Source organism: Xyrauchen texanus, chromosome 37 (assembly GCF_025860055.1).
Source record: "Xyrauchen texanus isolate HMW12.3.18 chromosome 37, RBS_HiC_50CHRs, whole genome shotgun sequence".
NCBI classification, from domain to species: Eukaryota; Metazoa; Chordata; class Actinopteri; order Cypriniformes; family Catostomidae; genus Xyrauchen; species Xyrauchen texanus.
In genome coordinates this window covers 25,138,466-25,160,618 of record NC_068312.1, presented here as the reverse complement: position 1 = coordinate 25,160,618, position 22,153 = coordinate 25,138,466, and the positions used below count along the sequence as shown (strand labels likewise).

Below are 22,153 nucleotides of genomic sequence, written 5' to 3'. Positions count from 1 at the left end.
TTATACCATATGTGCCAGTGAAGAAATGGTGAGTCTATCCCTCACAGTCTCATTGTCATTCCCATTAAAATCAAAGATTGTGCTAGCGTGAATAAATTGTGAACTACATTACATAGACTATGTGGGTTATTTTCTTTTGAATCAAAATACAAAGATAACTGCATATTGTTACACTGTACATACACAAATGGGATATGGCAGGCTAATTAAACTGAATTTGTAATGTTTGTGTAATGTAATGTGTTTGAATTGTGGAGTACTTGCTTTCATTTACTGTGTATGGTATGTAGTGTTGTCAGCAATTGTGGTTCAAATGCAGATGAGTCTATGTAATAGTATGTTATGTGGTTTATGTTTTTGTTGTGTACAAAGCTGCATTAGGGATGAAATGTTGCACCTGAGAGCCACTATGCTGCAGATTTAACTGGGTTGTGTAATGTTGGCTACTATTTATGAAACATTTATTTTTAAGTTTCTTAAAATCATTAATACTAATATTGATTACAAATTGTCTGATGAGGTGGGAGTGTGGGACAATTGTTTTGTTATACATATTTTTCTTGAATGCTATTTGAATGCAGTTGGTAATAAATATAAATTCCATCCTTGCAGTTTCCATCTTTTTTTATTGCCGGGTGGTTAAAAATATAGTTTTTAAGAAATGCAGAAATAGTTTTTAATAACAACAATACATAATACCACAAAAATAGTATTGGCTCTTTTTTGGCTTTGTGATCCCAACTGTATAAATCATGTTCAATTTTCAATTTCCATAAAATAAAATCTGAAACAAAGAAAGATTCAGTTTTAGTAGATTACTGCGACACACACACCATGGTGTCAGGTCATCATCACATCGTTCCTCTCACTATATGGGTCATTCTACAGAAACGTCCACTTTTGGTATGGCAAGATGTCTTAAAATGTATTTAATTTTCTAACATTTAAACTTAGACCACATTATTAGATTACTCTTTGACTTTATGAATACTTATAAATGACAGCTTAATGATTTTGAATTTTTTTTGTGCATGTATTTAAAGACCGCATACACCATTTTTTTGTCACTGGTGTTACCTTACTTCTTTAGCAATATTAAAGGTGTTTATGAAATATTATTTCAAATTTTGTTCAGTACATGCAGTCAGAGGTACAGAAAATTAATGATAATCTAACTAATAAGGAGATTATGTTTTATTTATTTTAATCAGGTTTGTTAAAAGTGTGACTGAATGATGTTAGTTCATTTGCGCAACCATGTATTTGCTATAATAATGAAAATATTTGAAAAACAGTTATAAACAAGCAATGATACAATCCTTTAAAGCTTAACTATTAAGTGTAGCAGAATTCAAAGAATTTAAAATTATCATCATTTCACATGTGACAGATTTTATTTAATGTGAAATAAAAAAAAACACAGTAACACCAGTGACACAACAAATCACCAGTGACATACATAACATATACACATGCCTCATTTCATAAGAACTGAAATCAGTTAGTAAAATATCATAGACAACATTTTAACTTAATTAGAAAACAACTAAAATGTACAACAAAGTACATTATCTAGTAAGTAAGTACAATAGCATGACATAAAATAGTCACAATTTGACAATTGCAGTTTAGACAATGACTTAGAGGGGAAAACTTTGAACTGTCCCCATTTTCCATTTCATGGTGCCTTTTTGCTTTTTTTTTTACTTGCCCAACTGCCCCATAATGAACTCCCAGAACCGCTGATCAATCTGAACTGAACGCTTATTTAGTGCCATGGGCTCTGGAATCAGGCATATGATCTGGTCATCACCGTACCAGTTAACATCATCTCTGGGGCTTGGCCAGAAAAACTTATTGACTCCGTTGCGGTGCATGCATTTGACTTGCACATTGTTTTCCTCCACCTGCAGGATGATGCCAGTGTAGGGATCATCATCATCATCATATCCCACAACACACCACTGCCCAGTGTGATGCACTTCTATGACATTGGGTCTGAAATCTTTGCCTGTTTGATTGATTGCATCCATAGCTACAAAAGTAACCTCCTCTAGGCTGTGGCATGGACACTCAAACACCCCCTCAGCAGCCTGGCAGAAACAGCTTATGTCCCTGTATTTGAGAATGCCAGGAGAAACGTGAAGGACCTCATGCATTTTCATGGTGCCTTTAATGGTGAATAGGGGTACTTGCTTTAAACCTTCATCCTTCTTCTCAGCTTCTTTCTCACTCACATAGTAGAGTTTCACCTTGCTTGTGTCCTTCAGCAGCTGGAAAAAGCTCTGTGCATCAGGAATATCTTTCCATTGACAAACTAATGCGTCTGCTGTTCTCTTCAGTGCAGCCCCCACTCCATCTCGTGAACCCTTACCGTGACTTGCCTCAAAGAAGTTCCATGTCACAGTCGAGAAACCCCTCTGGTGGGGCTCCGTGGATATGATGTAAAAGTTTAAGCGTTTTTTGTATTGGGTGGAAGGGCCATCACTAAAAAAGTGAAGGCTTTGGACATCAGTGTGGTCCTATTTCAGGAAATTAAGAATAGGATCCAAATGAGCCCATATAGCTGGTGGGTCATGCCTTCTACTGGGGGAGATAGTGCAGAAGGGCAAGGGGGCCTGGTTTGCCAGATAAAGCACTCCAGTGCAGTTCAGTTAGAACCTTCAAACGCTAGGTGATCTATCTGGTGATGATGGGGGGGTCAATGCTCCTGCTCTGTCTCTTTGCCTGCATCTTTGCTGACGGACCCTCCATGCCTTTCGCTCATATCTTTTCTCCCTTTCACTCAAATCACTTATTCTCTTTCTTTTTGTGTGTCAATGTCACTGATATAGCTCTGTTTCCTTTTCTGCAAATACTCTGCTCTGCGTTCAGGATCAGCATCCCTACGCTTTCGGTATAGTCGCTGTTTCTCAGCTGCACTTAGTTTAGCCATACCCTCAATTTAGAAATACCTGATCAAAGGAGGATTAACAATGATAAAGAAAAGTTAGAATCACACAATTTTAGTGTTATTTTATGCAAAATAACTAAATTAATAGCTTAGAACAAAGTTTATCTATAAAAGGGAGTCACTGGTGTTACTGATGGTGACACCAGTGACAATTTTCATGAAAACTGCATTTTACAAAATGGCTGCTGCAAGGTATCAAACCACATGTTGTCAATCATGGTATACTCACTAAATGAATTAGTTTAATCCATTTGTATTCTAGTTTTTACAATCCCCAAACAATAAAGGAGGTCATTGAATTCAACTAAAAGCTTCATATGAAATCATGAGATAAATGAGAAGATTTCTGATAACTGAAAAGAGACAGTGGACTTACCATGGGCTTCTCTTCATAGATCTCCAGGAAATTGGAAGAAGGAAGTCAAATGATGTCATCAGTGTGATTTTAATTCCAAAATAAGAGCTTTTTTGTTAAACGGTAACACCAGTGACACAACTCCAGGGGACCATTACTTTCATTATATATTTTATAATATTTATTTAGCATTTTGTTTTTTATGTAATTTACATCATATATTTGATAGTTATGGACACATTATTGTATTTTAAATGGAAGAAAACACTGTATTTGACCTCAAAATAAAGCATTTTCCCTCTGTATGTGACTGAGGGGACGAGCACTTCTGTGGTGGTTGGAATTCTAATATTCTAATAATATAAATCAAATATTGCCACATTGATGCCTCAAGAAGGTGTAATTGTTCAAATAACATATTGTTTCATTTTAAAATATAAAGAAATTGTAACCCTAAAGTGTTTTTCAAGTGTAATATTTCTGTAAAGGCTAGGGACAGAAAAATGGACATTTTCGTAGAATGACCCATATGACGTTCACACACATTTGTAAGATAACGGGAGATCTCTTGTGAAACATGAGTTTGATATTGCCTAATAGATAACAGGTACGTGCACACATAGACATCAAATATGTAAAAAGAAAAAAAAATATAGGCCTATATATATATATATATATATATATATATATATATATATATATATATATATATATATATATATTCCTGTTTGTGCACAGCTTCCCTGTCAAACAAATATATTTATTGAATAAAACCGGGAGATGAGGTCCTCAGATGTCAATCATCAAGACACTGAAGCAGGAGGAAACTGTCGGTAAGTAAAATTCATCAGCACAACTATACCTAATTATTCACCTTCAAAGTCATATGTAAGAGCTGTTAAAAGTAAATGCCCTTTACAAAATAAATAAATAAAATATTAGGAAATAAGCTGAAAGATTGTGACACATCTCTTGTTTTCCTTCCCAGGGGATCTAGTGGTGATAATGTAAAGCCCTCTTTACATTATGTAAGGGGTAAAGGGGAGAGCTTGAAGCCAAACTGAAGAAAACTGACCAGCCACAACATTAAAACCACCTGCCTAATATTGTGTAAGTCCCCCTCGTGCCGACAAAACAGCACCAACCCGCATCTCAGAATAGCATTTTGAGATGCTATTCTTCTCACCACAATTGTACAGAGCGGTTATCGGAGTTACCGCATACAGTCCAAACCAGTCTGGCCATTCTCTGTTGACCTCTCTCATCATCAAAGCATTTCCATCCAACGAACTGCCGCTCACTGGATGCTTTTTGTTTTTGGCACCATTCGGAGTAAATTCTATACACTGTTGTGAAAATCCCAGGAGATCAGTAGTTATAGAAATACTCAAACCAGCCACCATCCAAATCACTGAGATCAGATTTTTTCCCAATTCTGATGGATGATGTGAACATTAACTGATGCTCCTGACCCATATCTGCATGATGTTATGCACTGCACTGCTGTCACACGATTAGCTGATTAAATAATTGCATGGATGATTGTTGGTGCCAGACAGGCTGGTTTGAGTATTTCTGTAACTGCTGATCTCCTAATCTCACAACAGTCTCCGTTCTGTGGACGGAAATGCCTTGTTGATGAGAGAGGTCAACAGAGAATGGCCAGACTGGTTAGAACTGGCAAAGTCTATGGTAACTCTGTGGTGAGAAGAATAGCATTTCAGAATGCTAATCTGAGATGGGGGTTGTCGCTGTTTTGGCAGCATGAGGGGGACCTACACAATATTAGGCAGGTGGTTTTAATGTTGTGGCTGATCAGTGTATTGTACAACATATTCCATTTGAATGATTCATACAGTATATACACATTAATGAGTCTGACCAGCTCAAAAACTGAAAAATAAAGTGAGATTTTGTAACATTTTATTAAGAACCAGCTTTTGCAAACCAAAAATATACATATATTTAACAATTTTACAGAAAATTCCTGTTAAAGCTACAAACACAATGTAAAAAGAGGTAACAAAAAGTCAGAAATTAATTCAAGTTTTGACCTTGTGATTGTGTCTCAATCAACCATAAAAAAAGTTACATGAAACATAAAAACAAACAATTTAACACAAAGAAAAATACAAAACAACAGCAGCACTATGGACTGAAATTCAACAACATTGATCATGACAGTTGTTGGTAAAAGAGAAGTGTCTCCTGAGTGACTAATACTATGAAACAGTATGTTTTATATGAGTATAGACTGTTTACTATGTGTTGGTGGTACTATGTGTTAGAGAACAGTCTTTATATTATAACATTTTCTAGTCACCTCTGTTCTGTGTGGGGAATGCAAACTGGTCACCTCTTGGATGGGTTGGCTCTGTTGTGAGGTGTTCTGCCCTTTGTTGTGTTGTAGCTAACAAATTGTCCCCTGCTATCCTGGTCAACCCAGATTGTCCAGTGCAGTTTTGGAGGCTGTGTCTGAGCTTGGACAACTGGTCAGAATGGTTAACAAGTGTGCTATTTACATGAGACAGATGCCCATCAGGATGTCTCTCGAGCTGTCCTCGAATTCTTTCCAGGTCTTCAGCCAGGTGTGCCAGGCCTCCACATTGACCCTCCACACGGGTTACACGTCCCCCGACTTCAGTCACCTCCTTCTGGACACCCAAGGCAGTGGAGTGGCAACCGTGGAGTTCTCCGGCCACTCTGCGTCGTAGATCCTGGAATTCCCCTTTCAGACGGGTCAACCTTCGTTCCCCAGTGCCCAACATAGATGCCTGCCATCCCACTAGCTGTACCACACCCTTTACCTGCTGTGCAAGCCTCTCTCTCTCTCTTGCCAGGTGAGGTTGGTGTGGCCCACTTCTTTGATCACAGAACCAAGTGACTCTTGCAATCCACTGAGAGATCTGTTAACAGAGTTTACAGTGACTTTCAGGAGGGTCACCTCACCCTGAAGACTAGCCTCCTCCTGTTTCTCCGCTAATTGGATGAGAAGATTGGATAGTGTGGTGTTGAGGCGGTTCAATCTCTCTGCTTGTAAATCAAGTTTTCCATCCAGTTTCTTGTGGATCTCCTCACTTCTTTTCTCTTCAGTTGCCAAAGGAGCTGCATATCCTGTAAGAATAGGTTGTGGAATACACAATGACATACAGTGGACCTCTATGAATTTGAGCTGCTCCTGAACACGCTCCAAACTGTCCTCCACTTTTTTTCTGAGTGATTCTACTTCAGATTCCAGCATAGGCACAGCCTGACCCTCCAGCAAAGTTGGTGCAGTGATATTACCTAGCTCCTCCACTGCAGCCAAGAGACGATTTTCAAGAGCCTGAAGCTTTCCCTCAAGTTGTGCCGCCAGGTTACTAGATACTCTTTTGCTGATGTTCACTTTGTCTTGGTTCGGTGTAATCTTCAGCTTGTCTTCGAAATATCTTAGCCGGCCCTCCAACATATCCTCTATATGGTCCTTGTGTCCACCAAGTTCAGCACAAAGGTGTATTTGGGATTCATTCAAGCCACCCACTGATTGCTCCAGATAAACTAACCTTTCAGTAAGACCAGACACTGCAATGCAGCAACTCTCTTCAGACTCCAAGCCCTGAAGCTGAGCTTGGAGTTTTTTAAGTTCTGTCCTCAATTGTGTTGCCCTTATGTCTTGGACTTGTTCAATCTGATCCCATCCATTCAAAAGTTCGTCCTTGCACTGGAGTCGCACCTCTGTCATCCGACCTTCACATCGCTTCTCAGCACTCTCCACTCTCTTTTCAAACCCGTCTAGGATGGCTACCCGAGACTCACTCATTTTGGACGCCACCAGTGTCTCCAGGACTTTTTGAAAGTCAGCTTGAGTCAGGTTCACTGACCCATCAGACAGACTTTTAAGGGTGTTATTGTGAACCAAGACAACTCCTCTCAACTCTGCCAGCTCATATGTCTTCGCAACTAGATCTGCACGCAGCTCTGATAACTTTTCAGCGAAATCAGCCAGGTTTGGGAACTGCCCCACCACATCTGAACTTTCAATATCCGGTGCACCTCCAGGCAGATCTCCGAAACCTACGGAATTGTCTCTGGAAAGAGATGGAGCAGCAATAGGGCTGGGAGCAGCAGAAATGAGTGCAGTCAACATCCAATTGGCATCTTCACGGAGGGAAGCACGTAAGCTGTCCTCCAGGCCTGTCACTGTACTATGAAGAGTCTCAAGACCAAGTGAGAGTCTCTGCACATCCTCCTCTAGCCTACCCAGCCGTTCATCTTCAATTCTGTTGTCATCATGATCTGTGAATAAATATTTATTTTGTTACTCTGAGCTTATTTAAAGAAGCAGTTTGTGGGGAACAAATGCTGATTCTAAAACAGAACTACACAGCTGCCATTACAAATCAAGATTCATTCTTTATATTTATAAATACACTGTTGTTATGAAAAGTTACTGAGCTTTTTAAAATACAGTGTAAAGGATGACAGTGAAATAATGTTATTATCTCTCCTGTGTCTGCTTTGGCAATTTAAAAAGTTAAATACAGAATTTAAATGTAAATGTACAGTATATAGCAGTGGCATACAGAGTACAAACCGGCAACCCTTTCAATCCTCCCCAACCTCCCCCCACCTCAACCACGCACACAAAAATACACCCCATAATATTACCTCACAGTCCCCGATGTGCCACGACGGATTGAGGCTGTCTACATTATCGTGTCAAAACGAACATTCTAAACTGTTTATTTTTCTGGTGAGCAGGAGTAGCGCAATCGCCAGAATGGAATAGGGCATCCATTTACTGTCAGTGCGCCACCGCAACAGATGCTTCCAATATTTGCTTTTGGAGCAAAACACTCAGTCCTGTGTTGACAGGGTTCTAGTCAAAATATCCCTATTTTCAGTCACGCTTTTTCTGTTGTGTTTCTTTCATGGAAGCTACACTCAGTGGAGGCAATTGCGAGAACAAAGTATCTTTGACATGACTTTGTAAATTACAATTGTGCTGAGCACAGGAAAGTTTTCAATTAGTCCATTTGTTTGAAGAAAATAATGTAATTTGGATTCTTCCCTGCAAATCATCCATGAATTTAAGACTGCTTGCTTTGCCTGACACTGGACATGTCACACTGTTCATGGTAACTTCAGGTAGAGACAAAAACACGGCTACAGGAAGGGTAACCTTCCCGACTTGCGTTCAATGTGTAATTCCTTCTCCTTGGATCTGTGAAGGTGCAGACTGCTGATGCCCAAACCCCAATGTGAAAATAATAAATTTGATTGGTCAGGTTTTCTGTCACAAATTGATTACGGAACCCTTCAAAATCTCCTGTGAAGAGGGACACAGCAATGTAAAGATACAGCGCAATAGGGGGGCCTGGGTAGCTCAGCAAGAATTGATGCTGACTACCACCGCTGGAGTCACAAGTTTAACAGGGTGTGCTGAGTGACTCCAGCCAGGTCTCCTAAGCAACCAAATTGGCCCGTTTGCTGGGGAGGGTAGAGTCACATGGGGTAACCTCCTCGTGGTTGTGGAAATATAAAAATAATTATGGTAGTATATATTACATTTAAGTTGTTTTTGAGGTTGTATATTTATGTATTTTAATGCATTTATTTATTTAATGCACATTCTTTGTTACATAAATGGGTGAAAAAATATTTTATAATTTGAAAATCGTTTCTGTCTCCGTTTCTGTCACCCCTTCTCTTAAGGGTTTGAAGGAGATGACTGCATGCCACTGGTATATAGTCGTTTATTTATATTACTTATATCATAAAATCCTCATTGGACATCTCACTTATTTAATTATTTTTACTAAAATCATATACCTAAAAAGTTGTATTTTATTTCTTAAATATGTGTATTTATAACTGTAACCTAGCTACATTTTAAACTAAAGCTTCCTCACCTAGGCTTGTTTCACTTCCACCAGAGGGTGTCTTTTCCATGGGAACAGGCTCTGTCTTACTGCGTTCTGGTATAGTGCCATGGTTTTCTGGCTGAGGGTCCTGGTAGTCTGTGATTGGCTCAGGCTCTTCAGGGATTAGATCATGGCCAGGATCTTCAGGGTCTGGCATTGGTTCAGGATGATCTACTTCAGGCCCCTGATGGTCCGGATAAGCTTCAAATGAGGTGTCTCTGAAAGTGGGCCCAGCATTGGGGCCTGGGTATCCATTCATGCTATTAGATGGTGCCTGAGGTTCATTCCAGGGGTTCCCGCTGTAGCTGGGTCGGAGAATTTGCCCTTTAAAATAAGGCATTGGAATCTTTTGAGAGGGATTATGACTTTTAAATGAGGGTCTAGGACCCTTATGTGCATGTATGTGCCCTTTATATGAAGGCACAGGATCCTTCTGTGCAGGCATTGGCCATTTGAAAGGAGGCATAGAACCCTTATGCACAGGCATGGTCCCTTTAAAAGAAGACATAGGACCCTTTTGCACAGGCATTGGTCCTTTGAAAGGAGGCATAGGACCCTTCTGCGCAGGCATTAACCCTTTAAAAGATGGCATAGGACCCTTCTGCGCAGGCATTAACCCTTTAAAAGATGACATAGGACCCTTCTGTGCAGGCATTGGTCCTTTTAAAGTAGGCCTTGCTTTCATTCCATAGACTGCAGTACAACCAACACCTGCATACCCAGGACAACATTTCCACTCCAGCTCAGTCAGAGTCTTATATGCCACTTTGTACGTGGGCTTATAGAACATGCGATACCTGTGAGAACAAACAGGGTGTCAAAATAAACTCAATCAAAAAGTGTGTGTAACTGTACAAATCTATTAAACAAACATTGTGAGTTAAGAGTAAACAATTATTAATTGCTAATGTCTTACTTTAGAACTGGGCATTTCTGACCCCAGGCACACTTGTTGTACTCTCCCTTCACAAAGGGCGTTGCTCCACCCTGAACAGTGAATGAAACAGTCTTCTCCACAACAAATGCACAGTAGTTTCTGATGAGAAAGAGTTGGGTAGGGGAGTTTTTACTCTCAATAACTGATGTGGTTTACAGCACAAAGATCCATTATTCACACATCTCTAAACACTGATGAAGTTGCTTTGAAACTGTATCGTGAAAAGCACTATACAAATATTCTTTATGAAAACACTTCTAAATAATGCATTAGGTGTAAATATCACTACCAATATTGTTATTTACGTAGGCTAAATATAGCCTACCATTAATTAAATCTTTTTTTATTTTGTGGGGATATAATTTATTACATTGGACAGTTACGTGAGCAAACAAGGTTTGAACTAGATAAAACTGAAATTCATGGCTGTTTAACACTTCTGTGTACAAATTTCAAGGCAGCTTATTGAATAAATACAGCTACACTTTATATCAATGGTCCATCATTAGGTAATTATGCAGGAATTAATGCAGGACATATGAGTAGGACTACATTAACACTTTAGTCACTACTATTAACTAATATGGAAACATGATTAACCAATCAGTAAGTAATAGTGAAATGATGACTGAGTTCACTGTTGTGTAATCAATAATTACTGAATTTACATTTTAGACATATTTTAATGTTTTGATTAGTAATTAATTAGTAGTTATATTAAATTAGCCATAGTAAGTTAATAGTTCTCAATGAGGAAGATCAAATTCAGTAATTATTGATTACCTAACAGTGAACAACCTCAGTCATCAGTTCGCTATTACTTACTGATTGGTTAATCGTGTTTCCATAATAGTAGTGAATAAAGTGTTAATGTAGTATTACTAATTAATCCTGCATTAATTACTGCATAATTACCTATTAATGACAGAACATTATTACAATGTGTTACCAGTAAACGTCATATTATGCGACTACGCGTCACTTTACGGAGAGCTTATGACCTACTAGTTAATTCTTGCATTAAGAACAGGTGGTGCAAACCAAATGAAACCCTGACTTAGTTACAAACTAACTAGTTACTAAGCCCTTTGTGTGAACTTGACATCTCAATTTAAGTGAGACCTTACGCACAGCTGATGCAATCCTACCCTGGGGAAGAGAAGATGCGTTTGCAGCACACATCTGCGCTGTTCAGAAAAACAACAAGTTTCTCACTTGATTGACATAAAAATAAAGACATTCTTTATGCCTTATTTTGTGTTCATTATGAGAGAAGTCAGTGGCGTCTCAGGGTCATTATTTAGTGTGGGGCACAATCACTTAACAATCAATTATTTTACTGATCATTAACGAATAATTGACAACTCTGTCATTTTGACAGATAAAAAAGAAACAAGAAAAACATTTTAACCTAGTGCATCAGTTTTGACCACTCTTTGTCCCTCGCATTCCCACTGTGCATGTGTCCTGAGTAGGGTTGCACCAGCTGTGCATAAGTTCTCACGTAAGTTAGGACGTAAAGTTCATACTAAGGGCTTAGTAACTACTAGTTAGTTTGTTACTATGTCAGTGCTTAATTTGGTTGCACCACCTGCTCTTAAGGCAAGACTTAACTAATAGGTTGTAAGCTCTCCGTAATGCGTAGTCGCATAATATGAGTCATTAATTGATCCAATAAGCAGCCTTCAAATTTGTACACAGAAGTGTTAAAAAGCAGTGGATTTCAGTTTTATCTTGTTACGGTTGATGTTCAAACCTTGTTTGCTCATTTAACTGTCAGCTGTTATAAATGATATCCCCATTGAAATACGATACGTAATAAAGCAAGATTTCATTAATGATATATTTAGCTTAAATAACAATATTCAGTAACTCTATCTAAAATAAATAAGGTGTGATAAATAAATACAACAGGCTGGAAAAATAGAGTTATTTTATGTTGAAACTTGACACCGGGTGAAGCATCTTGAAAACTTCATCGTTAGATCGGTTTCATGTTGAAGAGCTGCTTAAATGTAAGTTTTTCTCTCCCGTAAATGTAAACGACTGTAAATGCCAACATCATCATGTATGTCAAAAGGACTGAAGCATGTCAACCAAAATATGAGCTCATTGATGTCATTAAATTACTTTGTTTTTTATTCCATCTGTTACTCCTGGTCGGAGGCTTCCATAAATATTTAGTTTATACGTAGGGTTACGTCCTACCTAAATTTAATAGTGCAACGCTCACATATTTAGTAGTGAGCAAATTGTGACTTAGTGTCCATTTACGTCACAACTAGGCTAAGTTGTAATGTAAGTATAGCTGGTGCAACTGACCCGTTTATTCCCTGGTATATATGCATATTAGATGTGTATTAACTGGCACTATCATCATTTACATCTGGTATTAGGGATGCACCGATCCGATGCCTGGATCGCTATCGGCTCCGATACTGAAGCTTTAAGATGGATCGGTTATTGGCGTGACGAGCCCTGTCCAAATCCTATACTGTGTGTTAGTCATGTTTGTTACTGTCAAGCTCCAAAAATGACAAAACAACAATAAAAACACAATTAAAGCAGTTAATATGACTTATTAAAAGCCACTTGAAGATGTGCGATCGCTCTGTGAATCACAAAAGGCTGTGTTTAATAAGTAAATATATAGTATACGCAGCACCGACGCGTTAGTGAATAGTGCTGCTCTGTCGACACAAACTTATGCACAGGCTGGTGATGCACTCTCAACTATTTTTAGCCTTCACAGCAGTGCGCAATATTTGAGCACTACTCACAAACAACATCTCAGATGTAGATGATCAATAATTCGGTTCTCTCAAAATATGCATTTAGAACGGCACCGGAGGTGCATTTTACCAGAATTTCAATAAGAGGCGAATTAAACTACTGTGAACTTGCCTACAAACAGACACACTTACAGGACTTCCTGGAGAGTTTAGAATGTCAAAATAAAAGCGTGAGGGTTTAAAAAGTGCACGATTTAAATATATTACTGTTGTATTTAAAATTAAAAGTCAATAATAATAATATTAATAACAATTTATTATTATTATTGTCATCATTAGTATTTGTTTATATAACAATATTTAAGTTGAATTGGTTCCAAAAAATATACTGTGTGAATGAAAAGTGGACTGAATTCTTCTAACTAAATTGAACAAAAAAGATATGTCCAGGAGCAAGTTAAAAAAATGTTGGTTAAAAAGAAAAAAGAAAAGGCAAAAATAAAACACTGTTTTCTTTTCTACTGAAGATAATGTGTAAAGTTAGAGGTTTGTGTTTATTTACATATTAAACAGCACACCCAATTAGTTGCACAAAATAATGTAAAGATATTCTAAACTGATTATGCAAAAAACAACACTGGTATCGGCTTGGGATCAGTATTGGCCGACAATGAGATTTCTGATATCGGACGGAAGAGGAAAAAATGGTGCATCACTACCTGGAATTGTGTGTGTCTCTTTTGTGATTAGATTTTGAGTAGAGGGTATCTGATGTCATGTATCTGACCAGACTCAAACAAGGGGAGTCAAAAATGTTATCATAAAGCATTACCGTATATATGTGCCATTATAATAGATACTTCGCACCTCAATGCCCTAGTACAGTGGTTGGGATCCTATGACTCGTGAGCCACAATTGGCTCTTTGATAAAAAAAATCAAGGGCTCGCAGGGTGTCTCACAATTCATCACCAACACATGATTGTTTAAAACTTTCTAGTGATTATTTTACTGCAGAAAATAAGTGTGGATGTGATTGCAAAGCTTGAAGTCAATGACCATTTTGATTTCCTTTCTCCCTAATTTGTCATACAGCCTACTCCTGGTGAACAAGGTTTGAAATTTTTCATGCAGAGTGGCACATCATTTTTATGATGTACCAGCCACTGTGGAGGGTGACCTGTTTGACTTCTCGAAATGATATGACAAGAAATTAGACACAAAGACGCATGTATGATGAAATATGTGTGATTCTATTTTGAAGAACAGATGAAAGAAATGCTGCTGCTGCACATCTGATTTGATATGTGTACAATGAAATCGCTTCTCCAAGACACGCACATTCATAGATTTCTGGGCCTCTTTTCCTAATAACTATTAATCTTAGCGGTTAAGAGCATTTTCTACTAGTGATTTTACAAACGTTGTTTATTTTTTATATGCGCAATTTTATATGTGAAATTGCACCTGCCACCCTCCAAATGTGACGAGGCTCAACCCAGAAAGGAAGTAAACTTTTTCATGAACAAATGTAAAATGAAGTAATTTTATGAAGACCAGCACAAACAAGTGTACTCAATTCCATATTACAACCCCAATTCCAAAAAAGTTGGGATGCTATGTAAAATGTAAATAAAAACAGAATGCAATGATTTGCAAATCTCATAAACCCATATTTTATTCACAATAGAACTTAGAAAACATATCAAATGTTTAAACTGAGGAATATTATCATTTTAAGAAAAAAATAAGGTAATTTTGAATTTGATGGCCTCAACGTGTCTCAAAAAAGTTGGGACGGGGGCAACAAAAGGCTGGAAAAGTAAGTGTTACTAAAATGAAACAGCTGGAGGAACATTTTACAACTATGTTAATTGGCAACAGGTCAGTAACATGATTGGGTATAAAAAGAGTATCTTAGAGAGTCAGAGTCTCTCAGAAGTAAAGATGGGCAGATGTTCACCAATCTGTGAAAAACTGCATCTACAAATTGTGGGACAATTTCAGAATAATGTTCCTCAACGTAAAATTGTGAATACTTTGAATATCTCATCATCTACAGTAATATCATCAAAAGATTCAGAGAATCTGTAGAAATCTCTGTGCGCAATGGACAAAGGCAAAAATCAATATTGGATGCCCGGATCTTCGGGCCCTCAGACGGCACTGCATTAAAATTAGGCATGATTCTGTAATGGAAATCACTGCATGGACTCAGAAACACCTCCATAACTCATTGTCTGTGAACACAGTTCGCTGTGCCATTCACCAATGCAGGTTAAAGCTCTATCATGCAAAGCCATATGTGAACATGGTCCAGAAATCTTCTCTGGGCCAAAACTCATTTAAAATGGACTGAGGCAAAGTAGAAAACTGTTCTGTGATCAGACGAATCGAAATTTTAAATTATTTTTGGAAACCATGGATGCCATGGACTAAAGAGGAGAGGGACCATCCGGATTGATATCAGCACTGAGTTTAAAAGCCTGCATCTCTGATTGTATGGGGGTGCATTAGTGCCTATGGATTGGGCAGCTTGCACATCTGGCAAGGCACCATAAATGCTGAAAGGTATGCTTCCACATATGCTTCCATCCAGATTATGTCTTTTTCAGGGAAGGGCTTGCATATTTCAGCAAGACAATGCTAAACCGCATACTGCATTACAACAGCATGGCTTCGTAGTATAAGAGTCCAGGTGCTGAACTGGCCTGCCACCAACTGAAAACATTTGGTGCATCATGAAACAAAAAACATGAAAAAGAAGACCCAGGGCTGTTGAGCAGATAGAATCCTTTATCAGACACACAAACATTCCTCTCCCAAAACTCCAGCAACTGGTCTCCTCAGTTCTCAGACATATACGGACTGTTGTTAAAAGAAGAGGTGGTTACACAGTGGTAAACATGGCCCTGTCCCAACTTTTTTGAGATGTGTTGCTGTCATCAAATTCAAAATTACCTTATTTTTCCTTAAAATGGTACGTTTCCTCAGTTTAAACATTTGATATGTTTTCTATGTTCTATTGCAAATAAAATATGGCTTTATGAGATTTGCAAATCATTGCATTCTGTTTTTATTTACATTTTACACAGCGTCCCAACTTTTTTGGAATTGGGGTTGTACAACATATTACCTATTAATTGTTGCATATTTGTTTGTTTTTATGTTTTTGAGTAGTCTATGGGCATAATAAACATTTTATTTTATTGAAAAACATTTGAAAATATAAAATGTTTATTTTATGCTATGGCTCTTTCGAAAAATGACATCAACCAAAAATTTAAAAATGCGCTACTTAGTGAAAAAAGGTTTCCGACACCTGCCCTAGTACTTATAAAATGAAAACTAGTATGACTGATAAAAATAGACCATGACAGAAATTTTACAGAGAGTGTAAACATGTGAACATGATGGCACACAAACATGCCTATTAAATTAATCTCAGCACAAAACACCACTAAGACGTGCACGTCCACGTCAAAAATTCAATTTACCGTGAAAGTAAACCACAAATAGGAAAATTGTCAAAGGGTGTGCATATTATCTCACTAACTCAAATGAATAGCATAACATAAAATCAAAATGATAGACTCCCAATATTTATCAGTCATTGTAATCTGACACAAACCAATGCACCAACAATGCCTCAACGCAATGAAATACAATTCAGTGAAATGATGAACGGTGCTTAACTAATCCTACCAACAGCACATTACAAAAAAATAGTTTTTAAAACTTACCAATGAGTTAATTATGCATGTCTATAGTCAAAAGCGGTAACTTCTGATGCTCATGTCAACAACTGACATACATATGATCAAAGCTTTTGATTGGCTCAGGGGCAAAGGCAAACTAGCCCCTCATGCCGGGTTCACACATTCTCCGTGAGCGGCACGTTTTTGTTTCGACACCCATATTAACAGATGACACCGTATACACTGCAAGCATGAGTTGTGAGGTGAAGCGTCCCAGATGCAGCAGTGAGCAGAGAGTTTCGGGATTGAGCCTATTCTCGCTAAACTCAGCGGCTCTGGGTGCAGTAGAACCAAGGCCGTAACTAGTGGGAGTGAAAGGTGGTAATGATTCTAGGGGCCCAAAGGTCCATGGGGGCCCATAACAAATTCTAAACTGTATTTTTTAATAGGAAAGGAGCCCAGAGCAATGTACAGTTTGGGGCCCCAGATTACCTTGCTACAGCCCTGAGTACAACAATAAAATAATCAGGAGATTATTGAAAAGATACAGAAGCAAATTAAAATGGTTAAAACTGAACCTATAGTACACTACAATTTCTACGTCTGCATGCAAGTTAACTGAATGAAATAACTTAATAAAGGAAAGAATTATTCAACTCACAGACATTTTGTTATTCTGTTTATATACACAGTATAGACACAACATTAACCAATCACAACCAAGTGCACGTGACGGCCTGCTGTTGTCATTGAAGCAGTAATAACCTCAGCTAATTATGACTTTATTAAAGAAAAAATTTGCCGTAGGACCCTATACTTTATTTCCAGCATAGAGGTGCATTCTAAAGCAGCGTTCACACTTGCAGCAACACACAGCGACAAAACGACCTCATCTCATTCATTTTCAACGAGCACTGGTGACCGTTGGTGACCGGATGTGGTCGTGTCCAGTGACATGACAAAGTTGAGAAATGTTTAACTTCATGCAAATGAAGAGCGACTTTCATGAGCGACAGCCAATACTAGAGAAGATGATAGAGCTCACGTGATCCTAATATTTTTATAATAATATTAATTGTAAAGAAACAGTGCTGTTTAGACTCTCCATACACACCACTAGCGACTTAACCGCCAGCCACTGGCAACATGCAGCGACAAAGTAGCTGGCAGTGTGAATGCAGCTTTACACGACCGCCCCGCTCACACCTTGCGAGTTCCAAACACATTCCTTTCCCCAGTAAGACCCCCAGGAAAATGGTGGATAACATTTTGTTAGAATACTTCTCTCAGCTGCATTTCTACGTTAGGGGAAGTTGGTGTGAGCGAGGTGTTCTATAGCTTTCCCTAGCTCTGGCTGCAGTCATTTCTGCATGCACCAAATATAGTTGTAAACCGGGCGCAAAATGTTTTTTTATTGGGTCACAAAAATCACATCGCATTTGAGGTTTAAAACGGCATCCTGATGTGTACTGGAAAGCAGAAATGCACCACCTCTCACCAGTCAATCACCCGCCGAACAAATGTTTAAACATCTTTGCGAATTTAAAAGTAAATAACCATCTGATCTGAATATGGAAAAAGCAATTACATACCCAAGTATGAGAACTTCACAGCTCTTCCTTAGTGTCTCTGTCTGATTTGAACAAGCAGGGTGACAAGATAAAAAGCACACACATCTGAAGCTGAACTAACACAGGTACGCCACTAAAACAACCAATAATTTTGTTTGAAATGTTGCGTTTGTGCTTAGACAAAATCTCAACTGCATCTGGGAGAAACTGTGTGCCTATTTTGTTCGGATAAAGGAGCTGTTTTCTGAATACAGGTGCTTCAAAACTTAACGGGGGGCTGAATACAGTCATTTTTCTATTCTGAATACGAATCAGTTCAATTATTCCGTTACAACCCTGCACATGGGATGATAATTATAATTTTTTTTACCAACACATATACAGTATTTTTTAATGGATTAAAATGGCCAAAACAAATCAGATTACGTGCAGTATTGCCTTCTAAATATGTCTGGAATTTTGTTTAATTTATTTAGAATTCAACAGCCATTTGACCACCTGTGCAAATAATAATCAAGAGAATTTGTGTTTCACTCATGGATACTCACTTATGTCTAGCAGCTGGTTTCGGGGAGCCATATTGTGGTGGGGGTCCAGAGTAGTGGCTGAATTGGTTGGGTGGAGGGTGAAAAGCTGTCACAGTCAGTATAGCACTCAGGAGAATCCGAAGATGGAGAAAACACTGCAAATTCATCATCCAATACTGTGATGTTATCAAGACTTAGAGTTTAGTGACAGAGGACAAACCCTCAATTGCCAGAATGTATTATAAATAAAATAAAATAAATTATAATATAGACCTAAAAACTGGCAGATGCATTAAGTACATAAAAAAATGTATTACTTGCTAGTGTCACACCTGCCAGCCTAATCACTCTTAGAAATTACAAAAAAATCTTTCAGATTAAAACAACGTATATTAGCTCTCAGTAAATGCATAGAAAAAGTTATGGTGTCCAAAATGTTGATGCTGAGAAGATTCCTGCAGACTGCTGGGGTCGAGAGTCTTGGCCACCTCATAAAACACTGGGCCACCTCATTTACATAGACCAACCCACTTTGTCACCTAACACAATTCACACAAAGGTGGCATTTTGAGACCTGACCCACACAGTTCGGGATAAATTTAAATGGAAAGAGTTTAATGGGAATTGTCTGAATATTTACTGACCCTCATGTTGTTCAAAAACCTGAATGACTTTCATTCTTTAGTGGAACACAAAAATAAGCCTCATTATTCTCTGTATTTTTAAGGAAGAAAGATGCAATGAACGTATCCTTTAAATTATAAGTAAACGATGACATAATTTTCAGTTTATGTGAAAATGTATCAAAACATTCATTAGTTACCAGTAATAGTACTTATCAAGACTGTCATGATATAACAACACAACACCTATAGCTTTTTGAAATTATATAGTAAAAACTGTAGTGTATACACGTGGTACAGTTTTGGATCATTTTGAATATATTGTGTTGTATTCTACTTGGATATCATGTTTTCAGAAGGTTTTTTTTACATCGTCAGTCTTATGTAATTTTTCTGATTATAGCCTGATTGGCTGAACACTGAATGATACAGGAGCATATGGCTCTGTACATATGTTAAGAACATATGGATTAGCTGGAGGCTGTAGTCACATGCACAAACACAAAAATAGACACAGCCATATGGAACAAATACAGTTTTCCTCAGATAAACACGTGGAGTCAGACTGTAAACAGTAACAATTACCTGACGATAGCAAAACGGCTCTAATGAAAATGATACAATGTGAAAGAGAGCATTTTATTTGTTGTGTGTGGTCTTTAATGCCCTTTTAACCATGTTTGTCCCATATATGTTTAACAGACCTAAACAAACTAAGAATTATTGAAGTTACCGCTCTTTTCTCTTTACTGCTATGACATCTGTCCTCTGTTCTTGTATCAATGGCTGTTGCTATGGTAGCATTTGAGGCTGTGGCTGAGTTTCAATCCTTGAAATACAGGTCTGGGGAGAAAGTGGGCATTCCAAACACTATTTACTACTCATAGACCTCAATTGTGCACCCCTGCAAAAACGTCACCTCTCTCTCACCATAAGTAAACACACACCCTCCCAAACCTCCCTTCTAAAAAAACACCAGGGCAAAACACAACATGCCTTTGTTTAGTTTCAGTGGCTAATTAGCTGACTATGTTTATTCTGTTTCTATGAGCTGTGGTGCTCTAATGTAGAGGGTCAGGAATCTGCAATTTTAAACTTTATTTTCAGTCTTTCCAGTTTATAAAGACCTGCTAGTGTGGCAATGCATGTCTGAAATAATACTTTAAACCCCTATTGGGTATGATTTGAATACTAATGTAGGTGTTAAAAAAACTAAGCTAACTGCCTCTAATGAAATACTTATTAATTTATGAACAAACATTTTGAAATCACATGCATTACAAATGGTCATTTAGCATAATTTAGCATTTGTCATAAATTTTGTACTAATGTCAGACATCAGTCTAAGCTAAAGATCTACTAGCCTCAGCAGAATGAATGTACAAGAAAGATAATACATGTCACAAAAACTAAAGCAAAGAGAAAAGGCAATGTTGAAAATATGTACCATCATTTGCTGAGGGCTTGTGTATGCCACGGAACACGAACACACAGAATGGTAAAGTTCCCAAACTTGCTAAAAAGGATATTTATTACAAAATATTATATATGTATTATTTAGAAATAGTATATGAGAATATATTGATATATTTTGTGTTTTAACAAGTTATTAATCTACTTCCCTGAGTAAAAAGGCATGTAGAAAATTAAATGTAGGCTACAATACTAGTTAAACCATCATAAAGATTCACTAATATACACATATACCCAAATATTAGCGAACTTGGCAAGCTAGAAACAAATAAACAGTGAGTCGCTACTAAACCCATTCCACCAGCACAGTTGAGTACGTGCCGAAGTCCTTTCCCACTGGCCGTACTCAAATCAAGTCAAGTGGTTTTTATTGTCGTTCAACCATATACAGTTAATAGACAGTGAAATGAGACAACGTTCCTCCAGGAACATGGTGCTACATAAAACAACATAGGACAAACACAAGAGAATACACGGACTAAATAACATACCTATATAAAGTGACCGTGCAAACATGTGCAAAAATACGGGACAGTACAATAAATTATTAAAAATGAACAGGACAATAGGCACAGTGAGAGACAGTGCAGCGCTGACCAGTACACAGTAGTGCAAAAAAAATGCCAAATGTAAACATAACATACTATGAGATAGTGTTCTATGGACATAGCAGTTATTGAGGTAGTAGCCAGGAATAAATTGACAATAATTAAAGTGCAACTCAGGACACGTGTGTGTGTGTGTGTGTGTGTGTGTGTGTGTGTGTGTGTGTGTGTGTGTGTGTGTGTGTTTTTGTGATTTACGAGGACAATTTTGTAAGTTACAAACTGGTAATTACAAGGTTATTATGCTATAAATGTGATTTATGAGGACATTTCTAGTGTCCCCATAATTCAAATCGCTTAAAAATCATACTAAACAATGTTTTATTGAAAATGTAAAAATGCAGAAGGTTTTCTGTGAGGGTTAGGTTTAGAGGATAAAATCTATAGTTTGTACAGTATAAATGTCATTATGTCTATGGAAAGTCCTCATAATGATAGGTAGACCAACGTGTGTGTGTGTGTGTGTGTGTGTGTGTGTGTGTGTGTGTGTGTGTGTGTGTGTGTGTGTGTGTGTGAGCGTGTATTTATCACTTTGTGGGGACCAAATGTCCCCATAAGGATAGTAAAACCCGAAATTTTTGACCTTGTGGGGACATTTTGTCGGTCCCCATGAGGAAAACAGCTTATAAATCATACTAAATTATGTTTTTTGAAAATGTAAAAATGCAGAAAGTTTTCTGTGAGGGTTAGGTTTAGGGATAGGGTTAGGTTTAGGGGATAGAATATAAAGTTTGTACAGTATAAAAACCATTATGTCTATGGAAAGTCCCCATAAAA

The 22,153-nt window shown here is 37.8% G+C and overlaps 1 protein-coding gene across 1 annotated transcript; it reads right to left on the bottom strand.

The window, feature by feature from the left end:
- Positions 1-5,368: 5,368 nt before the first annotated feature.
- On the bottom strand, positions 5,369-18,842 carry LOC127631296 (EMILIN-3-like). The gene is given in 5 exon segments (XM_052109380.1): positions 5,369-6,135; positions 6,138-7,583; positions 9,200-10,008; positions 10,128-10,247; positions 18,697-18,842. Coding segments are annotated over 5 exon segments (3,033 nt in total). The 3' UTR covers positions 5,369-5,623.
- Between the last annotated feature and the right edge of the window lie 3,311 nt (positions 18,843-22,153).